This window comes from Mustela nigripes, chromosome 3 (assembly GCF_022355385.1).
Source record: "Mustela nigripes isolate SB6536 chromosome 3, MUSNIG.SB6536, whole genome shotgun sequence".
NCBI classification, from domain to species: domain Eukaryota; kingdom Metazoa; phylum Chordata; class Mammalia; order Carnivora; family Mustelidae; genus Mustela; species Mustela nigripes.
Window position 1 is genome coordinate 156444084 of NC_081559.1, and position 18873 is coordinate 156462956.

The 18873-nt window shown below is 38.5% G+C and overlaps 1 protein-coding gene across 2 annotated transcripts in view; it reads left to right on the plus strand.

Moving 5' to 3' along the window:
* INTS8 (integrator complex subunit 8) overlaps positions 1 to 18873 on the plus strand; it is a 48120-nt gene that overhangs the window by 28904 nt on the left and 343 nt on the right. Inside the window, exons 16-26 of one of the 2 annotated variants that reach the window (XM_059394881.1) lie at positions 540 to 661; positions 5731 to 5915; positions 6331 to 6364; positions 7248 to 7304; positions 7394 to 7455; positions 10142 to 10260; positions 12464 to 12567; positions 13305 to 13355; positions 14875 to 14948; positions 15024 to 15088; positions 15243 to 15286. In XM_059394881.1, the coding sequence (XP_059250864.1) occupies positions 540 to 661; positions 5731 to 5915; positions 6331 to 6364; positions 7248 to 7304; positions 7394 to 7455; positions 10142 to 10260; positions 12464 to 12567; positions 13305 to 13355; positions 14875 to 14948; positions 15024 to 15088; positions 15243 to 15286 (917 nt within the window). The remainder of the gene's footprint in view (positions 1 to 539; positions 662 to 5730; positions 5916 to 6330; positions 6365 to 7247; positions 7305 to 7393; positions 7456 to 10141; positions 10261 to 12463; positions 12568 to 13304; positions 13356 to 14874; positions 14949 to 15023; positions 15089 to 15242; positions 15287 to 18873) is intronic. The other variant, XM_059394882.1, reaches the window with a different exon arrangement.

The following is an 18873-nucleotide window of genomic DNA, read 5'->3' on the forward strand; positions in this document are numbered from 1 at the left end:
GAGCCACCCAGGTGCCCCCCCCCCATCACTTTTTAATTTAAAATTGGCTTTGGTGCAGTAAATATTTTTTTGAAAGTAAAAGTCTTATTTCTGAGGAGTATTTATTACATTTTAATCCAAAAAAATATTTTAAATGGTATATTTACTCAGATTTATTACAATTTTATTATGTTTTAGTTCTTTCTGTGCTCTGAGTTTGCTACAAGTTTATGTGGTACTATTGTACTTTGTGTGTTTACTCTCTGCTTGTTTGAATTACAAATTTCTAGAAGACAGGTACTGTAGACTTTCTCAGGGTATTGGCCATGTAACATATTCCTAGTAGATGGTTGTGTTGATTAGTAGTGGGGACCATGCAGTCTGTTTGTTATTGGGAAACCTTAGTTATCTAGGGAAAAATGTAAAATGTTGGAATTTTTCTATTTTTTCACCTGTAACTGTTGTTTTTAATTTGTTCAACTGAAATCTTAGTACATGTTTGCTTTGTTCTCATTTTAATGTTATGTGGTAATTCCAACTGTTTTCTTTTGGCTTTTTAGATATTCCTCTTCGTCAGGTGATTGCTGAGGAGTGTGTTGCTTTTATGTTAAACTGGAGGGAAAATGAATACCTTACACTGCAAGTTCCCGCGTTTCTGCTTCAGAATAATCCATATGTAAAGGTAACTTGTGTTTAATCTAAACAAAGGGGTTATTAGGTTGGGATTATTATACCTGTTTCTTTAGATCTATCTTTATGTATTTATTTTTAAGGTTTATTTATTAGAGAGAGAGTGAGCATGAGCAGGGGGAGAGGCAGAGGGAGAGAGAAAGGGAGAAGCCGACTGTCGGCTGAGCAGGGGCCTGATGTGGACTCCATCCCAGACCTCGAGTGTCATGACCTGAGCTGAAGGCAGATTGAGCCACTCAGGGGCTCCTGTTTTCTTTAGATTTGTACTACTTAGGGAACTTATCCATTTTCTATAATACAGTGGAAGATTGGACAAATGTTTGTGGTTAAAAGTATAGTTTTGCGTTCATGAGAAGGCAAGCAAAAATTAGTAACAGACAACATTTTGGTATAACTCTAAATTAGTGAAATGTTAGCTTTTCTTGCTTTGATCAAAATAATCAAACTCTAGTTTTAAGGTCGGGAATACATGAGCTTACCTGTGTATGAACTGGTGGAGTTGTGAGGGGTACATTTCCAGCTGTTTCTATCTGTGCACCTTACCTTCTTTGGAACCTATTTCCTCCTTTAGATTTGGGCGTGATTCTTGTTAATGTTTATGTAATTACACCCCAGTGAAAGAATTCCTTCAGCGAATTGGTGCTTAGTTCTCCTTTCTTAATTTTAGCTGTCCTGTGCAACTGAAATGTTTCTGGGTGGAGAAAACAAAAAAAGAGACTGGAGTTTTCCCTAAGACTGTGTCTGTTTTGTGCTGTGTATACTGTGAATAAGCAGTGGACTATTCTCGCTTCCTGGTCTTATTGTTAAGATAACATTTAGTGGGGGCACCTGGGTGGCTCAGTAGGTTAAAGCCTCTGCCTTCCGCTCAGGTCATGATCTCAGGGTCCTGGGATTGAGCCCTGCATCGGGTTCTCTGCTCAGTGGGGAGCCTGCTTCCTCCTCTCTGCCTGCCTCTCCACTTACTTGTGATCCCTGTCTGTCAAATAAATAAAATCTTAAAAAAAAAAAAGATAACATTTCGTGATTTAACATTTTTCTGTGTGTACTTTTAGTTTTTTAGATTTCCTTCTTATTGTTTGTATGCTTTTTGCTCTTTATCTGCTCTCAAATTTAGTACATAATCTCTTAAATCAGTGGTTATCTGGGAACTCTTGCAAGACTCTTGTCACTTTTTTACATTTGTCTTTGGTTGTTTTTTCCTCCTAATTTCATGTATGTCCTTTTAAAAACTGAGCTCATTTCAACTCTTTGAAGATTTACTGCTATTTTTTGGTGAAGGTTTTCCTCCTTTTTGTCTTCTCTACAATTGTTTCTAAAATTTATTGTCATAATTTGAATCATTTTTGTCTTTGGAATTTTAGACATTGGATTATATCTGGTTTTTGTTTGTGTGTGTGGGGGGGGGGGTTGTTTGTTTGTTTGTAACCTTTGTGATAGGAGTTCCTCATATCTAGAGTAGTTGTCTGATTATGCCCCATAATCTTGGTCTTTACTAAACTCTCAGGTGAGAGAAGCATTTTGTTCCAAGAGATTTCCACTTAGGATTGTCGCTTGTGGCTCAGGACAATACAGTAGCTTTTCTGTTCTTCTCTCCAATGAGTTCTGTGGAACTGTGCAGAGGCACATGGTTAAGGGCCTCCTGTGTGCAGGATATTGTGCCTCAAGTTCCCTGCCCTTGGGCTGGGTGATCTCCCTGCTTCCTGCAGTCCCCCTGATCACACCCAAAAGGAGGGGTGACCTTGCTGAAGAGTCACTGAGGCATCTCATTATCTCCTCTAGTTAGGGTTTGTGTGTCCCCTTCCCTCGTTGGCCACTTGCTGCCTTGTTTATGTGAAGAAAAGGGAATCCGATAAGTCTAGAGTAAGGGATGTTTTGAAAATCCCTTTCAAAAATCCCTTCATTTGGAGCAGTTTCCAAACTTGGAATTTGGCATGGAATATGTATAAATATGCATAGGGAAAAATCTGGAAGGGTATTGACACTCATTATCTCTGGATAGTGGAATATTTGGTGATTTTAATCAGTTTTATTTTCCATATTTTCTTATTTATTTGGATATTCTGTAATCACAAAAAAGAAAGGGAAAAAATCTTAAGCATGTAACTAAATTGTGCCCTTTTGAAATAATACAAAACTGTGCCGTCTCCCCCTTGGATCAGGAGAGGAGGCAGCGTAGTATATTGGAAAGTGCACAGGATTTATGGACTCTTGGGTTATAAGAGACTAGCTGCTAGGAGGAGGAGGAGGGCTTGGTGGTTATAGTAATAACGTAAGACCAGGGTTTTTAATGTGGCCTATAAGGCTTTTTAAGGTGCAGGTGATTCTTCCCCAGTTGGCTCTCTGCTGCTCCTCTGTCATGCCAGCTCTGTGCTGGTGGTACCAGACTTCTCCGAGTACTCACATGTCTCTGTGTGCAGGATACTTTCTCCGCTTCTACACTTAAGCACGTGCTGTTTGGTCATTTAGCTGGGTTACCCTTCTTGCTTCTGCCTGTTGGTGTGGTTTCTTTTCTTTTTTAAGATGTTTGTTTGTTTGTTTGTTTGTTTATTAAAGATTTTATTTATCCACTTGACAGAGATCGTAAGTAGGCAGAGAGGCAGGCAGAGAGAGAGGAGAAAGCAGGCTCCCTGCTGAGCAGAGAGCCCAATGTGGGGCTCGATCCCAGGACTCTGGGATCATGACCTGAGCCAAAGGCAGAGGCTTTAACCCACTGAGCCACCCAGGCACCCCAAGATGTTTGTTTATTTGACAGAGACAGGGCACTAGCAGGAGAAGCAGCAAGCACAGGGAGAAACAGGGTCTGTGCTGAGCAAGGAACCTCATGCAGGGCTCAATCCCAGGACTCTGGGATCATGACATGAGTCAAAGGCAGATGCTTAATGACTGAGCCACCTAGTGCCCCCTTGTGTGGTTTCTTTGAAGCTTTGCCTTATTCCTTTCTCCTCACCTTACCTTTGAAATTTGCTACTGGTCCTGTTACTTTTGAATCATAGACATAGATTTTTGTTGGAGTTATACAGTGTAATCTTGATAGTTACTTTTTATACTCTCAGTGTTTTTTTTTACCTGGTGCCCACACATAGTAGATGTTTAAGAATGTTTGTGGAATTCAATTGACTTGGGGCCTTAGACTTTTTTTTGTTTTGTTTTGTTTTTAAGTAATCTCAGTACCCAGTGTGGGGCTTGAACTCCCCACCCCAAGATGAAGAGTCATATGTTCTTCCGACTGAGCCAGCCAGGTGCCCATGGGGTCCAAGATTTCTGAAAATTTTTACTTTGAAGTAAAGTAGTCTAGTGAGGTTCAACTAAGCGTGTGATTCTTGACAATAGAAAATGAATTAAGACCAGGAGCTATAAGGGGCCCTCATTGCACTGCCTGTCAGTAGCTGCATGTATGGTGGGCCTCGTTGTCGGAGCCGACTTGGGTTCAGTAGGCATGCAGGAGGAAATGTTCTGCTAGACTATGGACTCTTGATTTCCTTTCACGTAGCACAGCTAGAGTTGTTGGAGAGTGCAAGCAGTCGTGGGTGTGGAAGGGACAGTGAGAGCGAGAGAGGGAGAGAATCCTAAGTGGGCTCACGCCCATCACTGAGCCCGATTCAGTGCTCCGTCATGTGCCCCTGAGATCATGACCTGAGCGGAAATCGAGTTGAATGCTTAACTGACTGAGCCACCCAGGTGCCCCACAGCAGGGGTTTTTACATCATTTTTACTACTAGGAAGCACCAGGGTTCTAAATTTTCTTAGGTGTGATCACGGAGTAGTGGTTATGAGTTGTGATTACGTAGGAGAATGTTCTTGCCTTAGAAGATACATACTGAAGTATTTAAGGATGAGGTGTAGTGTCTGCAGCTCACTAGCTGACAAGCAGTATAGGTAGACATGTAAAGTAATTGTGGCAGAATATTCACAGTAAGTCAAGTGTATGGGTATTGAACTATTCAGATTTTTTTATTTTTGAAATTTTTTATTATAAATTGAGAGAAGTATCAGTTTTCATCTTTGTCATAATATGGCCACTTTCTTGAAGAAACTGCCTTAAGCAGTGGGGACCCCATTATGAATATTTTCTAGGTCCAGTAAGGGATCTGGGGTTTCCTGATAGACTTGAAATTATCCTTGCCATTTTACCCTCTTAAAGAACAATTAGTTACCAGATTTAGTAAGAATGAAGGATGGGGGGGCTCTCATTTTGAAATTACAGAGGGAAAGAAATGCTGAATTTGACTTAATCCATTTTTTTCCTCTACGTTTGAGGCCTATCTTTTCTCTGTCTTCTGCTTTCAGCCCTTCTACTCTTCATGGGTTTCTCCTGCATTTTTGGTCATTAAGGCTTCCTCTATTTAGATCATTCACTTTGAGTAATCTGTTCTTCCTTCTGTCTCCTCACATCTGCAATAGCTCCAGTCAGTGGCTGCCGTTTTTCTTAGACAAAGGTTGTCCTTAAATCTTACTACTTTATCTTGCCAACTTCAATTTCCAGATTTCTCCTCTCATTTTTTCACTAAAAGTTTGTTTTGAGTGATTAAAGCATGTGTGAAGTTAAAGCACTGTTTTAATTGCTTCTCTGGGCTTTACCACAGTTAACATTATGTATATGTTCCATTACACACACACACACACACACGCACGCACACACCCACGTCCCCCACCCCTTTTAAAGTGGGATCATACTATTTACCAGCTTGGTGTGCCTCCTCCTCCCCCGCTCTGCCAACACAACTTTTAATGAAGCATCTACCTCTTTGCTTTGTCTCAGTTTTGTTCTTACTAGACTATACTTGTTTGTCCTCATTAAACTTTAATTGTGTAGAAAAAATGAGCTTTATAGTGTGGCAGAACCAGAGCATCCTCTTTCCCATTCAGATTTCTGATCTACTAACAGTAGACAATGAGCTCTAAATTCCTCAGCGGTTGGATGGAAGGTACAGTATAAAATAACTGGTATATTTGGATAGTTATCTTTCTTTCTTCAAGTGTGCCTTAATAATAGAACTTACATCTGTGGTTCTGTTGTTACAAATTATTTTTTGTGAATTTTTTGTTTTTTGTGTGTTATAGCTTGGACAGCTTTTAGCAGCTACATGCAAAGAACTTCCTGGCCCGAAAGAAAGTAGACGGACTGCTAAAGACCTTTGGGAAGTTGTTGTTCAGATCTGTAGTGTGTCCAGTCAACACAAACGTGGAAATGATGGCAGAGTTAGTTTAATAAAGCAAAGGGAATCTACATTAGGTATAATGTATCGGTATGTTTCTATCAGTTTATTTTTTGAGTTATGTGTACTGTGTACTGTTTCAAGAACATCAGCCTTTTATCTTTGTATATCATAAAGATAGACACTATTAGAGTTCTCTGGTACTGATTTCTGGTCTGACATGGCCACCTTTGGAGGTATCTTATGCTTATATGCTATTTTAAGAGATTGCTAATCATTTAATATCTGTTGGAATTCAGAATCAGTGAAGCCTATGATTGCATTGTACTGAAGAAGTCACATAATGATAAAACAGACAAGTTGTTTTATTAGGTTAGTGTGACAATAGAACATTATTCTCTTTTATATGTGCAGAACTGGAGAGTTAGAAGTAAACCATCTATAATTTGCTTTCTTTTTAATTCTGATAATAAATGTAAATACAAAATTTGTGTTTTTTTTGTAGGAGCGAACTACTTTCTTTTATCAAAAAATTACGGGTAAGTTTTATTAAAAGTTGATCTAATTACTGCTGATTTTCATACAACAGGACTGAAAAAGAGTGTTTAAATGCTGATTATTTAAATACTCTGTATAATGTGCTTATTATCTTCAGTGATCATTCCTGAAGATGGGTTGGTCTAAATGCAGAGGTTTATTTTGCATTTACCTTAACATGTTTTAGTGAATAGAACAGGTATTTTTTAAATTTTAAAGAAGTTTTCCTAATATAGAGCTGGTTGTGTGAAGCCTGGTTTTAATTTTTGTTAGCATTAATATTACCTCTATATATTGGACATAACCTAGATTCCATTCCATTCTTTATTATTGTAGGGAATAAAAAGTTTAATTTTTTAGAGATAGCTGGAAGTACTAATTGGAAAGAGATTTTTTTTTACTCAATTTTAAAAGTCATCTGAGGACTGGAGCACCATAGGCTTGTCACCTCAGTATGGTAATTTTTATTTTAAGATTTATTTAATGTAGAGAGAGGGCGTACATGCATACATATGGGTGCACATGCATGGGGGGCGGGTAGAGGCAAAGGGAGAAAATCTCAGGCAGACAACATGCTGAGTGTGGAACGCAGCTCAGGGCTTAATCCCATGACCATGAGATCATGACCTGAGACAAAACCAAGAGTTGGATGTTCAACTGACTGAGCCACCCAGGTGCCCCTAAATAGAGTAATTTTTGTGTAAATTGTATGCTTGATTTCTTTTATGAGATTAAAAATAAACAACCTGTAGTGTGTGATCTAAAGAAGATGGTATATTTCAAAAGTGAAAGAATTTTTTGAGAGCAAATCCTTCGTGTCCCTGAGGTTGACAGGAATATTAAATATATATATTTAAGGATTCTTTCTTCTTTTCTTTCTTGTAGGAGCCATTGGTTTTGACTATTATTTTGTCACTCTTTGTGAAACTTCACAATGTTCGGGTCAGTATTTCATAATCTCATTAAAAAAATCCTCAAAAGAAATTTTTAAAAAATCACACTTTTAAAAATATATATTTTTTTCTTATTAGGAGGACATTGTCAATGATATTACAGCTGAGCACATTTCTATTTGGCCATCTTCCATCCCCAAGTAAGATGTATTATAGCTTTATATTTATTACTTTTATATTTAGAAACCATCCTGATATAGGTAACCTTGAGTAATTTGACTAAAAGGCTTCTCTTAGGCTTCTCCAGCTAAGTTTGTTTCTTTGTTGCAGTCATTATGTTTCTATAAATGAATGTAACCTAACTCTAAGAGCTAAGTTATACCAGCCTTCAGTTGAACAGAAAGATCCCTAAGTGATCCTGACAATTTGTCAATGGGTAGAAATAGAAAATCGAGGCAAAAAAATTGATTTCCTGTTAGATTTCCAGGATTTTGCATCTTTTACAGGTATCTATTTGAAAATGACTTTTTAATCATTCTTTGTAGGTCAGCTCTAATACTGTGATTGTCAGAGGCTCCCCAACCCCTTTTAGTTACTAAGAAGTTCTTCGGTACTTTAAGAAATGTTCTTTCTTTTATCTCCTGAGAACCACAATAAGATGATGGGGGAATTTTGGAGAGAGAGAAGAAAATGTTCTTTTTCTATTTTATTTTATTTTAAAGATTTTATTATTTATATGATAGAGAGCACAAGCAGAGGGAGGGGCAGAGGGAGAAGTAGAAGTAGGCTCATAGCCGAGCAGAGAGCCCAATGTGGGACTTGATCCCAGGACCCTAGCTAGGATCATGACCTGAGCAGAAGGGAGGCACTTTAACTGACTGAGCCACCCAGGTACCCAAAAATGTTCTTTTTCTGAAAGAAGAAACCGTTTACACATTGCTTTTCCTACCCATAGCAACTTCTCATTCAGGAGTCCCATTTCTTTTCTCACGAAAGTTACTTTTTCTTCCTTCCCCACTCCCCAATTTTTTCTTTGCCTTTTTTTTTTTTTTTTTTTTTAAACTTATGCCTGAAGGGCAGGACTAAGCCCTATTTTATTGCTCTTAGTGGCATCTTTGAAGAAGGAAAGATTTTGGTAGGTAGGTAAGTGGTCTATAGAATGAGAATAATTTGCTTTCATCTCAGTCTTAGAGATGGAAAGTAGTTGTGCATCTTGAGTAGAGGTTTGGAGGGTCAAAAATGGGTGGGTGACCCTTTCCTCCACTTACAGAGGCTTGTTTCCCGAAGAATCACCCTGCTTCATGAAGCCAGTGTTTATACTACACAACGTTACAACTGCAGATTTGTTTTTTCAAGATTTTTAAGTAATTCTGTACCCATCATGGGACTTGAATTTATAACCTGGAGAGCAAAAGTCGCATGCTTTACTGACTGAGCCAGCCAGGCATCCTGTAACTGCATTTTTTATATGAATTTTTAAAAAAGATTTATTCATTTATTTGATAGAGTACAAGCAGAGGGAGAGGGAGAAGCAGGCTTCCTGCTGGGCAGGGAGCCCAATGCGGGACTCGATCCCAGAACCTTGGGATCATGACCTAAGCTAAAGTCAGATGTGCAACAGACTGAGCCATCCAGGCACCCCTGAAAATTTTTTTTTTTCCTAGCTTACCTGCATGAACCAGGTTGGGCGGGGAGGGGCAAAGGGAGAGGGAGGGAGGGAATCTTGCAGGCACCAGATGTGGGGTTTAGTCTCACAACCCTGAGATCATGACCGCAGCTGAAATCAAGAGTCTTGATGCTTAACCAAATGAGCCACCCAGGGGCGCCTTATGTAAAATTCTGTATGTAAGATAGTAGTCCATAAGTCAGGTAGAAATACTTCTGCTTTTTTTAATTGATATTCGCTAGCATCATAATTTAATGATTGATTTTCAGTGTACGTTTATAAATGAAGCAAAAGAATAGTTTACCATAGAGACTTTGAGCTAGATTGGTAGGGTTTGAGTCTGAGCCTCTTTTTCAGTTACCTGGTGGATGACCTTGGATAAGTTGCTTTCTTTGCCAGTTCTTCATTTATTAATTGGGTGAAAGAATAGTACCTACCTCAGATTTGTGAGGATTAAATAAGTTAATACATTTTCTAAACTAGGTGTTTAGAATAAGGACTGGCACATAATAGGCTTAATAACCATTATCTTCATGATAAAGGCACTCTAATGTAAATTGACCCAGAGAAAATAAAATGTGACTAAATGACCAAGAAAGCATTTTTCTTGAGCAAGAGTCTTTATTGACTCCAAAAATAGTGTGAGAATGGCCTGGATTAAACATTACTATTTTAATGTCAGTTGTTTTGATTTGTAGATAGAATTCTTATTAACATTTTATAAATCTCTTGTATCACAAACCTGTTTAACTCATTTAGTTGTAAATGTCTGATCAAGTATTTGCCAACAATACCTTAGTTTCTTTCCCTCTGTACTGGGATGCTGGTGAACTATGGTTAGCTCTTGACCCTCTTGTGTGTCTGAATCCAGAGCCTATGTTCTCTCCCACTGTCCCGTACTGTTTCTGGGAGGTGGGCACTATCAGCTGTATTTCTTGGATGCTGGGCTGGCTTTTATCCCCACAGTTCCATCTTGTATTTTTGTGTCAAAGGACTTCCAGATTTAACTAGGCTCAGAGCAGCTGACTTCCTTCCTTCCCTTTACTCCTTTTTTAGACTTAGTTGCTCTGATCATTTTAATATATTTACTCTTAGTAATACTTAGCATTGTATTTATGGTCACCTAAATTTTGGCTAAGTCTTTGTTTTTAGTGTGTCTGGAATTTGAAGTTGAAAAATAAAGATTAATGTTCATTGTCTTTTTTTTTTTTTTTTTAAAGCCTCCAGTCGGTGGACTTTGAAGCCGTGGCGATCACAGTGAAAGAGCTAGTTCGGTACGCCCTCAGTATAAACCCCAACACCCATTCCTGGCTAATTATTCAGGCAGACATTTATTTTGGTAAGTGAGATGTATGGTTGCTTTGTGTTTTTGCTTTTTTGTAGCACTTTCGGAAGTGAAAATAAATAATGACACATTTTTCCCCCAATACTTTAAGTCTTGTTTTTGATCTCTGACTCTTCTTCCTAGATAGACTTATATATTCATTTTTCCGTATTGAGCATTTGGTTTGCATACTTTTAATTTTTTTATATTGACTATCTTTTTTCTGTTTTTTAAAAAAAAGTTTGAATGTTCATCTACTAAGTTGGTTAAAACATTCTTTTTTTTTTTTTTTTTTTAAAGATTTTATTTATTTATTTGACAGAGATCACAAGTAGGCAGAGAGGCAGGCAGGGGGGGAAGCAGGCTCCATGCTGAGCAGAGAGCCGGGTGCAAGGCTTCATCCCAGGACCCTGGAATCATGACCTGAGCCGAAGGCAGAGCCTTTAACCCCAGTTAAAACATTCTTAGGAGGGACGCCTGGGTGGCTCAGTTGGTTGGACGACTGCCTTCTGCTCAGGTCATGATCCTGGAGTCCCAGGATCGAGTCCCGCATCGGACTCCCAGCTCCATGGGGAGTCTGCTTCTCTCTCTGACCTTCTCCTCATTCATGCTCTCTCTCACTGTCTCTCTCTCAAGTAAATAAATAAAATCTTTAAAAAAAAAAAAATTTCTTAGGAAAAGAAGTTAAAGGTAGGTAGTTTGTAAAATTGCTTTTTTTTTTTTTTTAATTTATTTTTAGAGAGAGACTGAGAGAAAGCACAAGCAGGAGAGGGGGAGACAAAGGGAGGAGAGAATCCACAAGCAGACTCCTCCCTGAGCTGGGAGCATGATGTGGGGGCCTGATCCCAGGACTCTGAGATCATAACCTGAGCCAGAACCAAGAGTCAAACACTTAACTGACTGAGCACCCAGGTGCCCCTTTAAAATTGCTGTTTTAAAATATTCTATCCCAGAGGTACCTGGGTGGCTCAGTTGGTTAAGCAGCTGCCATTTGCTCAGGTCCTGATCTCAGGGTCCTGGAACGGAGCCCTGCCTCAGGCTCCCTGCTCAGTCGGGAGTTTGCTTCTCCTTCTCCCTTTGTCCCTCCTCCTGCTTGTGCTTGCTGTCTCTCAAATAAATAAATAAAAATCTTTAATAAAGAAATTTGGGGCACCTGGGTGGCTCAGTGGGTTAATGCCTCTGCCTTTGTCTCAGGTCATGATCCTAGGGTCCTGGGATTAAGCCCCGCATCGGGCTCTCTGCTCAACAGGGAGCCTGCTTCCTCCTCCATCTCTCTGCCTGCCTCTCTGCCTACTTGTGATCTCTGTCAAGTAAATAAATAAAATCTTTAAAAAACAAACAACAGCAAGAACAACAAAATCACCTTTTAAAAAGAAACTTAAAATATTCTATTCTGAATATGCTGTTCTAAAAATCTGTCTCGGCACTCTTGATAATTATTTGTGTTCTTGGAAGTAGATTCCTGACTCCTCCCCCACCCCATTATATGTGATAGATACTTGATATGAAAGTTTCGATATTTCTGTTACTGTATCGATAAAATCAAATTTCTGACTGATAGTGGTTCAGGATCAATTTTCTTTAGGAATTGAATTTTTTAAAGAGAAAGTTCAAAATAAAAGAGAGGGTAAAGGCTAGTATAATGAACCCCCATGTATCTGTCATCCAGCTTTAACAGTCATTAACTTATGCCCAGCTTTATTTTATCTGTACCCTCACCTGCATCATCCCCCCTCTCCTGGATTCTTTTTGAAGCAAATAATTACTAGTTTCAATGCTCATTTTTACCATAAATCCTCAAAGAACTTACTCTCAAGATCTTAATATCCATGTTCAAAATAGATTTATCAATTATAAACTTCCTCAGAAAATTCAGGTTATGTTTCTAGTATGGGTGTTTGGGAAACAGATACCTCCAATACTAAATTCTAGTAATGTGCTAGTAAGGTTGACAGGAGATCTGAGCTAAATTTTTGGCTAATCGGTTTTAGAAAGCAAGGAACATATTATATTGCTTCTTTAAAGTAGTTCTTTAAAATGTGGTGTGTGTGTGTATGTGCTGTCCTGGATAAGTCTTATCCCTACTCCTGTGGTTTGAATCTGCTTTTATCAACTCATGAAGTAATAATACCCGACTCTTCACAAAAGAGGCCTTGTCTATTTTTTCACCTATTATGTCTAATTATCAGTAATTCTTTACTTCTGTTTTCTACTTTAGCAACAAATCAGTATTCAGCAGCTCTCCACTATTACCTGCAGGCAGGAGCTGTGTGTTCTGATTTCTTCAATAAGGCTGTGCCCCCTGATGTATATACAGACCAGGTAAACTATTTTTGTGGGCTCTCTTTCTTTCCTACCTTTACAGTGGTTTTTTTTTTGGCTCCTTTTTGGGTAAATTTATTTCTTTCCGTGTATGTAGGGATAACTCCAAATTGAACCCTCTAGCTGCAATTCCACTGTATATTTCCAGGGCCCACAGATCACTGCTGCTTTGATTTCCCAAAACACTTAAAACTCAACCTGTCCAAAACTGATTTCAGTATCTGACCTTACATTCTCCCTCCTCATGACCTTTTCCCACAAAAAGAACAAAACACCAAAATACCAAACACCTTTGTTCGACCATTTGAGTTGACCAAGCCCAAATCCTGATGTCCTCTTCTTTACTGACACTCCGCCTGAAATCCAGTCAGCCTTCAGGACATACTGATTCTCTCTTCAATCTCAAATTTATTTCATTTTCTTCTCATATGTATTGCTCTTTCCTCTGGTTTAGGCCACCGTTATCAAAACGTACTGAATGGGATTTTTTCAGTACTTTAGTAATAAATGGTTTTTAAAATGAGATCTTAAATTTTGTAGTAACTAGCTACTTTTAATTAAAAATTGTTTTTTTTTAGAGCAGTTTTAGATTCACAGCAAAACTGAGCAAAAAATAGGGTTCTCATATACCCACCATTTCCACATACACAAAATTTTCACCACTGTTGACATTCTACATCGAGTCAGTTGGTTACCATTGATGTTGACTCGTTTTTGAAAATAATCTATTTTTGTAGGTTATAAAACGAATGATAAAATGCTGTTCCTTGCTGAATTGCCATACACAGGTTAGTTCATGATACCATGTTGTTGATTTGTTTTCATGTACTGAGTTTACTTTAAATATAAAGCATTGAACTGGGAAGTAGCCTTTCTTTTCTGTATCATAAAGTTTATGGTGCTTAAGATTTTGGCATATTCTTTCAAATTTTTTAGTAAATTTTAACTGAAATGAAAGTATGAATTAGAAAACATTGGTCTTTGCGTTTTCAAGTATTTTTTTTTTAATATGTAAGAGCGGGTATATACATTAGTCAGCAAGGGACCTATAAAATCAATATGGCAGTGAGATACTCCTTCATATTCACTAGGATGGCTGTAATTGAAAGACAGTAACTAGTGTTGGTGAAGGTGTGGAGAAATTGTAACCCTCATACATTGCTGGTAGGAATATAGAACGGGGCATCTCCTTTGGAAAACAACTTGGCAGTTCCTCAAAAACTTTAGGCATAAAATCACCATGTAAGCCAGCAGTTCAATTCCTAGATTTGTAACCAGAGAAATTGAAAACCAGTCCACAGAAAAATTGGTACATAAAAGTGCACAGTAACATTATTCATAACAGCCAAAAAGTAGAAACAACCTAGAGGTACATCAGTTGGTGAATGGATAAATGAAATTTGGTAGATCCTATGGTAGAATGTTATTTAGCCATAAGAGCAGGTAAAAGGCTGATATGTGCTACAACAGGGATGAATCTTAGAGGTATTTTGTTGAATGAAAAAAAGCCACATAAACATGGCTTTGTATTAATGATTTTATTCATATGAAATGTCCAGAGTAGGCGAATCTATAGTCCAAATGTAGATAAGTGGTTGCCAGAGACTGAGGGTGTGGAGGAGTGGACTAGCTGTGACAGGTCTAATTGCATGTTCTGTATGTCCTTGAAAGTCATTATGTAATACTTTTGTTTGGCAGTTTTCCATTCCTTTCAGTTTTCTGAACTGGCTTTTTGCCAGTTTCTCAAATAAAACTAAACTATGATTTAGTTCATTGATTAAAAAATATTGGGCAGATTTTTTAAAAGATTTTATTTGAGAGCACGAAAGAGCATGCGTACTAGAGTGCACACATGCACATACAAGCAGAGGGAGGGGCCGAGGAAGAGGGAAAAGCAGACTGAGCAGGGAGCGCGATGAGGGGCTCCATCCGAGGACCCTGACACTTAACACCCCGAGCCAGTAGGCGCCCTGGGCAGACAGATTCTTGTGTAAAGGTTTTTCATAGTTAAAATTAGATGTAGGCGTCCATAAATACAAGCTGATCTACTCAGTACGATCTGCAAGCCCTCTTGAATATATTCTTAATGTAAGAATCATTAAAAGTTAACCCTCCCAGGGGCACCTGGCTGGCTCAGTTGGAGGAGCATGCCACTCTTGATCTTGGGTTTGTGAATTCAAACCGCCCATTGGGTGTGGAGATTATTTAAAAAAAAAAAATTTAATAAATTAAAAAATTTACCCCGCCCACGGGAGTCATTGTTGACACTGGTTATGTGAAACCATTTTCAAATCTTTGTTTATGTAGGTGGCAATTTTATGTCAGTTCCTCAGAGAAATTGACTACAAGACAGCCTTTAAATCATTGCAGGAACAAAACAGGTACGAATCATTTTTTAAATGAAGTTGAAATTTTTTGGCTTAAGAAACAGGAAGTAACTAAATTCTATTTTTCAGTCATGATGCTATGGACTCCTACTATGACTACATATGGGATGTTACCATTTTGGAATATTTGACTTGTATCCTTTCATCAGCATATGTGTTACTGGAACAGTTCATTTCTGTAAATTGAAAAAATACTGTGTATTTCCTAAATTAAAGTTGAGGAACAATTGAGATTACGTCATGGTATTTAATAGTATCAGATTTATTATTCTTAACTGATTTGTTTAGATCTTCACCATAAAAGAGGAGAAACAGATAAAAGACAAATTGCAGTAAGTTACTTTATATGCCTTTCTTCAGTGATCTACTTAATTTCCATGGTATTAAACCATTGTTAACATTTGGACCAACAAAAAAAGATTTCATGTGCCTGGTTATTGCCAGAATTTAGTTATCTGTGTTTACTTTTAATAGGTCTTATTTTTATCTTAGAGCTTTTACCTCTAGTTTATTTTATATTAAAATGTTAGATCATATCCCTCTCTGCTCCAAACCTTTAAATGGTTTTCCATTTCCTGCAATGCCAGAGTCCTTAATAATGACCCACAAGGCTGCAGATGACTTGACCACTATCCATTCCACTTTCTCTGTTGCTAACTTCTGCTACATCATTAGCTGTTCTTTGAGCATGCTGAAAACATTCATCACTGAAGGGCCTTTGAAATTTTATTTTCTAGAAACATTTCGTAACTTCCCTCAGGTCTCCTCAACGGTCTTCTTAGTGATCATCATTTCTTGGGCATCTTATAAAATAGGCAGTCTTTCCCCCACCCTTTACCCTTTAACACTTCTCCTTTCTCTTTTGAAATTTTCCTTCATTACACTTATTACATCTGATACACTGTATATTTACTTATTGGTTACTTCCCCACAAGGTAGGGACTTGGTTTTGTTACAGCTGATACCTAGAATGTTTCCTGGCTCATAATAGATACTTAGTAGTTATTAAATAGATTATTTAAAGATTTGACTTATAAGCCAAAGCATTATAAATTTATGGCCATTTTTACTTGCCTAACATTTTTGCATCATTATCACTAAAGATATTTTCTCTTTCCTCTTTCACCCACATTAACAAAATTACATATTATTAGCATATTTTAAAACTCTCTACTTGGACTAAATTGTAGGACCATTATTTAGAGGAAAACTATAATAGTATCTTTTTTAAAAATGAAAGGATAAAAACGTGAAACTAGCTGCACTTGACTGGAGGCCACTGTCCCTGCATTTCCAGCTTATCCAGGGCTGGAAGGCAGTACTGAAATTGTTACTTCCAAATTGCCTTGACTTGTAATCATCTTACACGCTTTCTCTTTAAAGCTTACATTGGTCTCCACATGAGCTCATCTAAACCAACCTACTGGGTGTTCCTCTACATACATCAAAATGCATGGTCTGTTAACGCAGTACCCCTAGCTTTGCAGGTTCCATTGTTACCTTTACTCTGAATCAGCCACCCACACCCATAGCCAGGCCTTATTGTCAGTTGTTCTACGTAAGGTCTTTCTGCCAGTAATCTATCCCTCTCTTATTTCCTGGCTCCCATGTTCATTATCAGTGAGATGTTCAGGTTCAAGACCAGTTTTTCCTCAGTCTGTCAGTGCCTCCCCAGCTTCCCGTCCTTCCCTACTCACCAGTATAGCTAATAACCAACCTGTGTGCTGTCGGAGATACTGATTCAGTTGGTCTGAGACGAGGTTCTGGAATCCACATTTTAATTTTGGCAGGTCGTTCTGATGACAAACCACATTTGGAAACCCCTGCTTGTCTATGGCTGACTGTCAGAACTACCCTTTGATCAATATTATAGCATCTTTGCTTTTTTTGGTCCTTCACTTCACCTGGAAAAATCCCTTTTCAAAAATGTAAGCTTTTTATTCTGAGCCAGAGTCCAACTGGAAAAACTCCTGCAACCTTAGAAGCTGGTGCCACTACCAAACCCTGGTCTCCAACCTTCATTGGCCCTTCATCTCTTGTGTTATGGCCAGCAGTCAGGGGTCTGCTTTTTCACGGACTAATTTAGACTTGCCTTCTGTTTAGCCCCCCTGTCCTTTCTCTCCCTATTCTGTACTTCATTGCCTGTGTTCAGACCAGAAAAAAGACTGACCAGCTCCTATCCATATAGGAATTGTAGTTTTGGGAATTGTGGCCATATGAGTTCAGCTTCAGATCCCTCCTTCCCACCTTTAAAATCTAACTGTGCTCACCACTAGGCGCCCTCTTAGTAAGAGGTTCTGTTACTCCTTGATGAAGGCACGTTTTTAGGCTTTGATTCTCTCTTCAGTGACCTTTAACTAGTTGTCTCCTCTCCTCTATTGTCAATCTGCCCCATAGCTTATGAACTATTTGATCCTTGACTGTGCCTCTACCTCCCTCTTCCCTTTCTCTGCCTAGTTTTTTGAAGCTCTTTGGTCCAGTGTAACTCACCACTCCTGTTATCTCAAGGTTCATTCAGTCAGTGGCTGTTCTTCAGTCCTTATCCTTTTGTTTATCTCTCACTTCTTAAAATTCTTTCCCTGACATCATTTTTACTGTTCTTTTCACTGACTGTTAGGACTTTTCTTCTCTGTGGGTATCTCCCTGTCTGCCCCTTAACTTTGATTTCCCCCAAAAGTTGGTCCTTCCATTATTCCGCTTGCTCTGCGTCCTCCCTCGGTAGCTCCATCCACTTAGAGTTTTGACTGCTACCCAGAGTACATTGTTTCTCTCAAATCTCTGGGCTGTTCCAATTTCTGTCTTCTACTTTGGACTTTTATAGCCAGTTATCTTTGTGACATTTGGTTTGTTTGAAATTACTCTGTAGTTATACCTTGGGACCATGTTTTTCCCTGTGTATTCCTTCATATGGAAATGGTATTATCCAGCAAGTCTTCCTACTCTCTGATCCTAGTCTTGCTATCCCCCTTCAAGCTACATATCAGAACAGTCTTTGTTGTTTAAAGATGTTCTAATTGGGTTTCTTTTTTTAATTTGTAGATTACTTTAAAGGTAATTCAAAGATACTAACATGTTCTCACAAAATGCTCCTTGGCAGAATACTGTCGATTTTTAGTAGGCTGAGGTATTTCTTTCTAATCATGGAAGAAGTGCAGTACTATGTGCTGTTACAGTGCTGAACAGCTAGCTATTTTTGCACATTAAAAAAGTGAAGCCTTTCCTGAAACATGAATTTTGACTTATAAACTTTTGTTGGAGCCCTAATTTAACTGTAACAAATGTGTCAAATGACATGTAGGGGTTATTTACTGGTATTTTTAGTCAAACTTATATGAATTAATGTTACTGTAGCTAGAGTTGTCTCCCCCCTTTTCCACAGGGGTAAGTTCTAAGACCTCTCTGGTGGATGCCTGAAATCATGGCTAGTACTAAATGCTACATGTACATACCTACCTATAAGAGCAGTTATAACAATATACTGTAATAAGCTATGTGAATATAGTCTCTCAAGAGTATCATCACCCTTCTTCTGATGTGAGGTGAATGATGTAAGCATTGTGGTACAGTATTAGATTACTGTTAACTTTTTGTTTTTTTTTTAAGATTTTATTTGAGAGGGGGAGAGAGAGCAAGCAAGAGCACAAGAGCAGGTAGAGGCTTTGATCAGCACTCAACCAGGCAGAGGGAGCAGCAGACTCCCTGCTGAACAGGGATCCAAAGATGCTGAGATTATGACCTGAGCCTAAGATAGATGCGTAACTGCCTGAACCACTTAGGCCCCCCTACTCTTGACTTTCTAAGATATGTCAGGAGGAGGATCATCTGCTTCCGGACCCTAGACCTTCAGATAAGGGGGACCTATACTATAATTCCATAAAAAGTGGCTTAGCATATCCTTTTTAAGAGTGGCTCTAGTCTG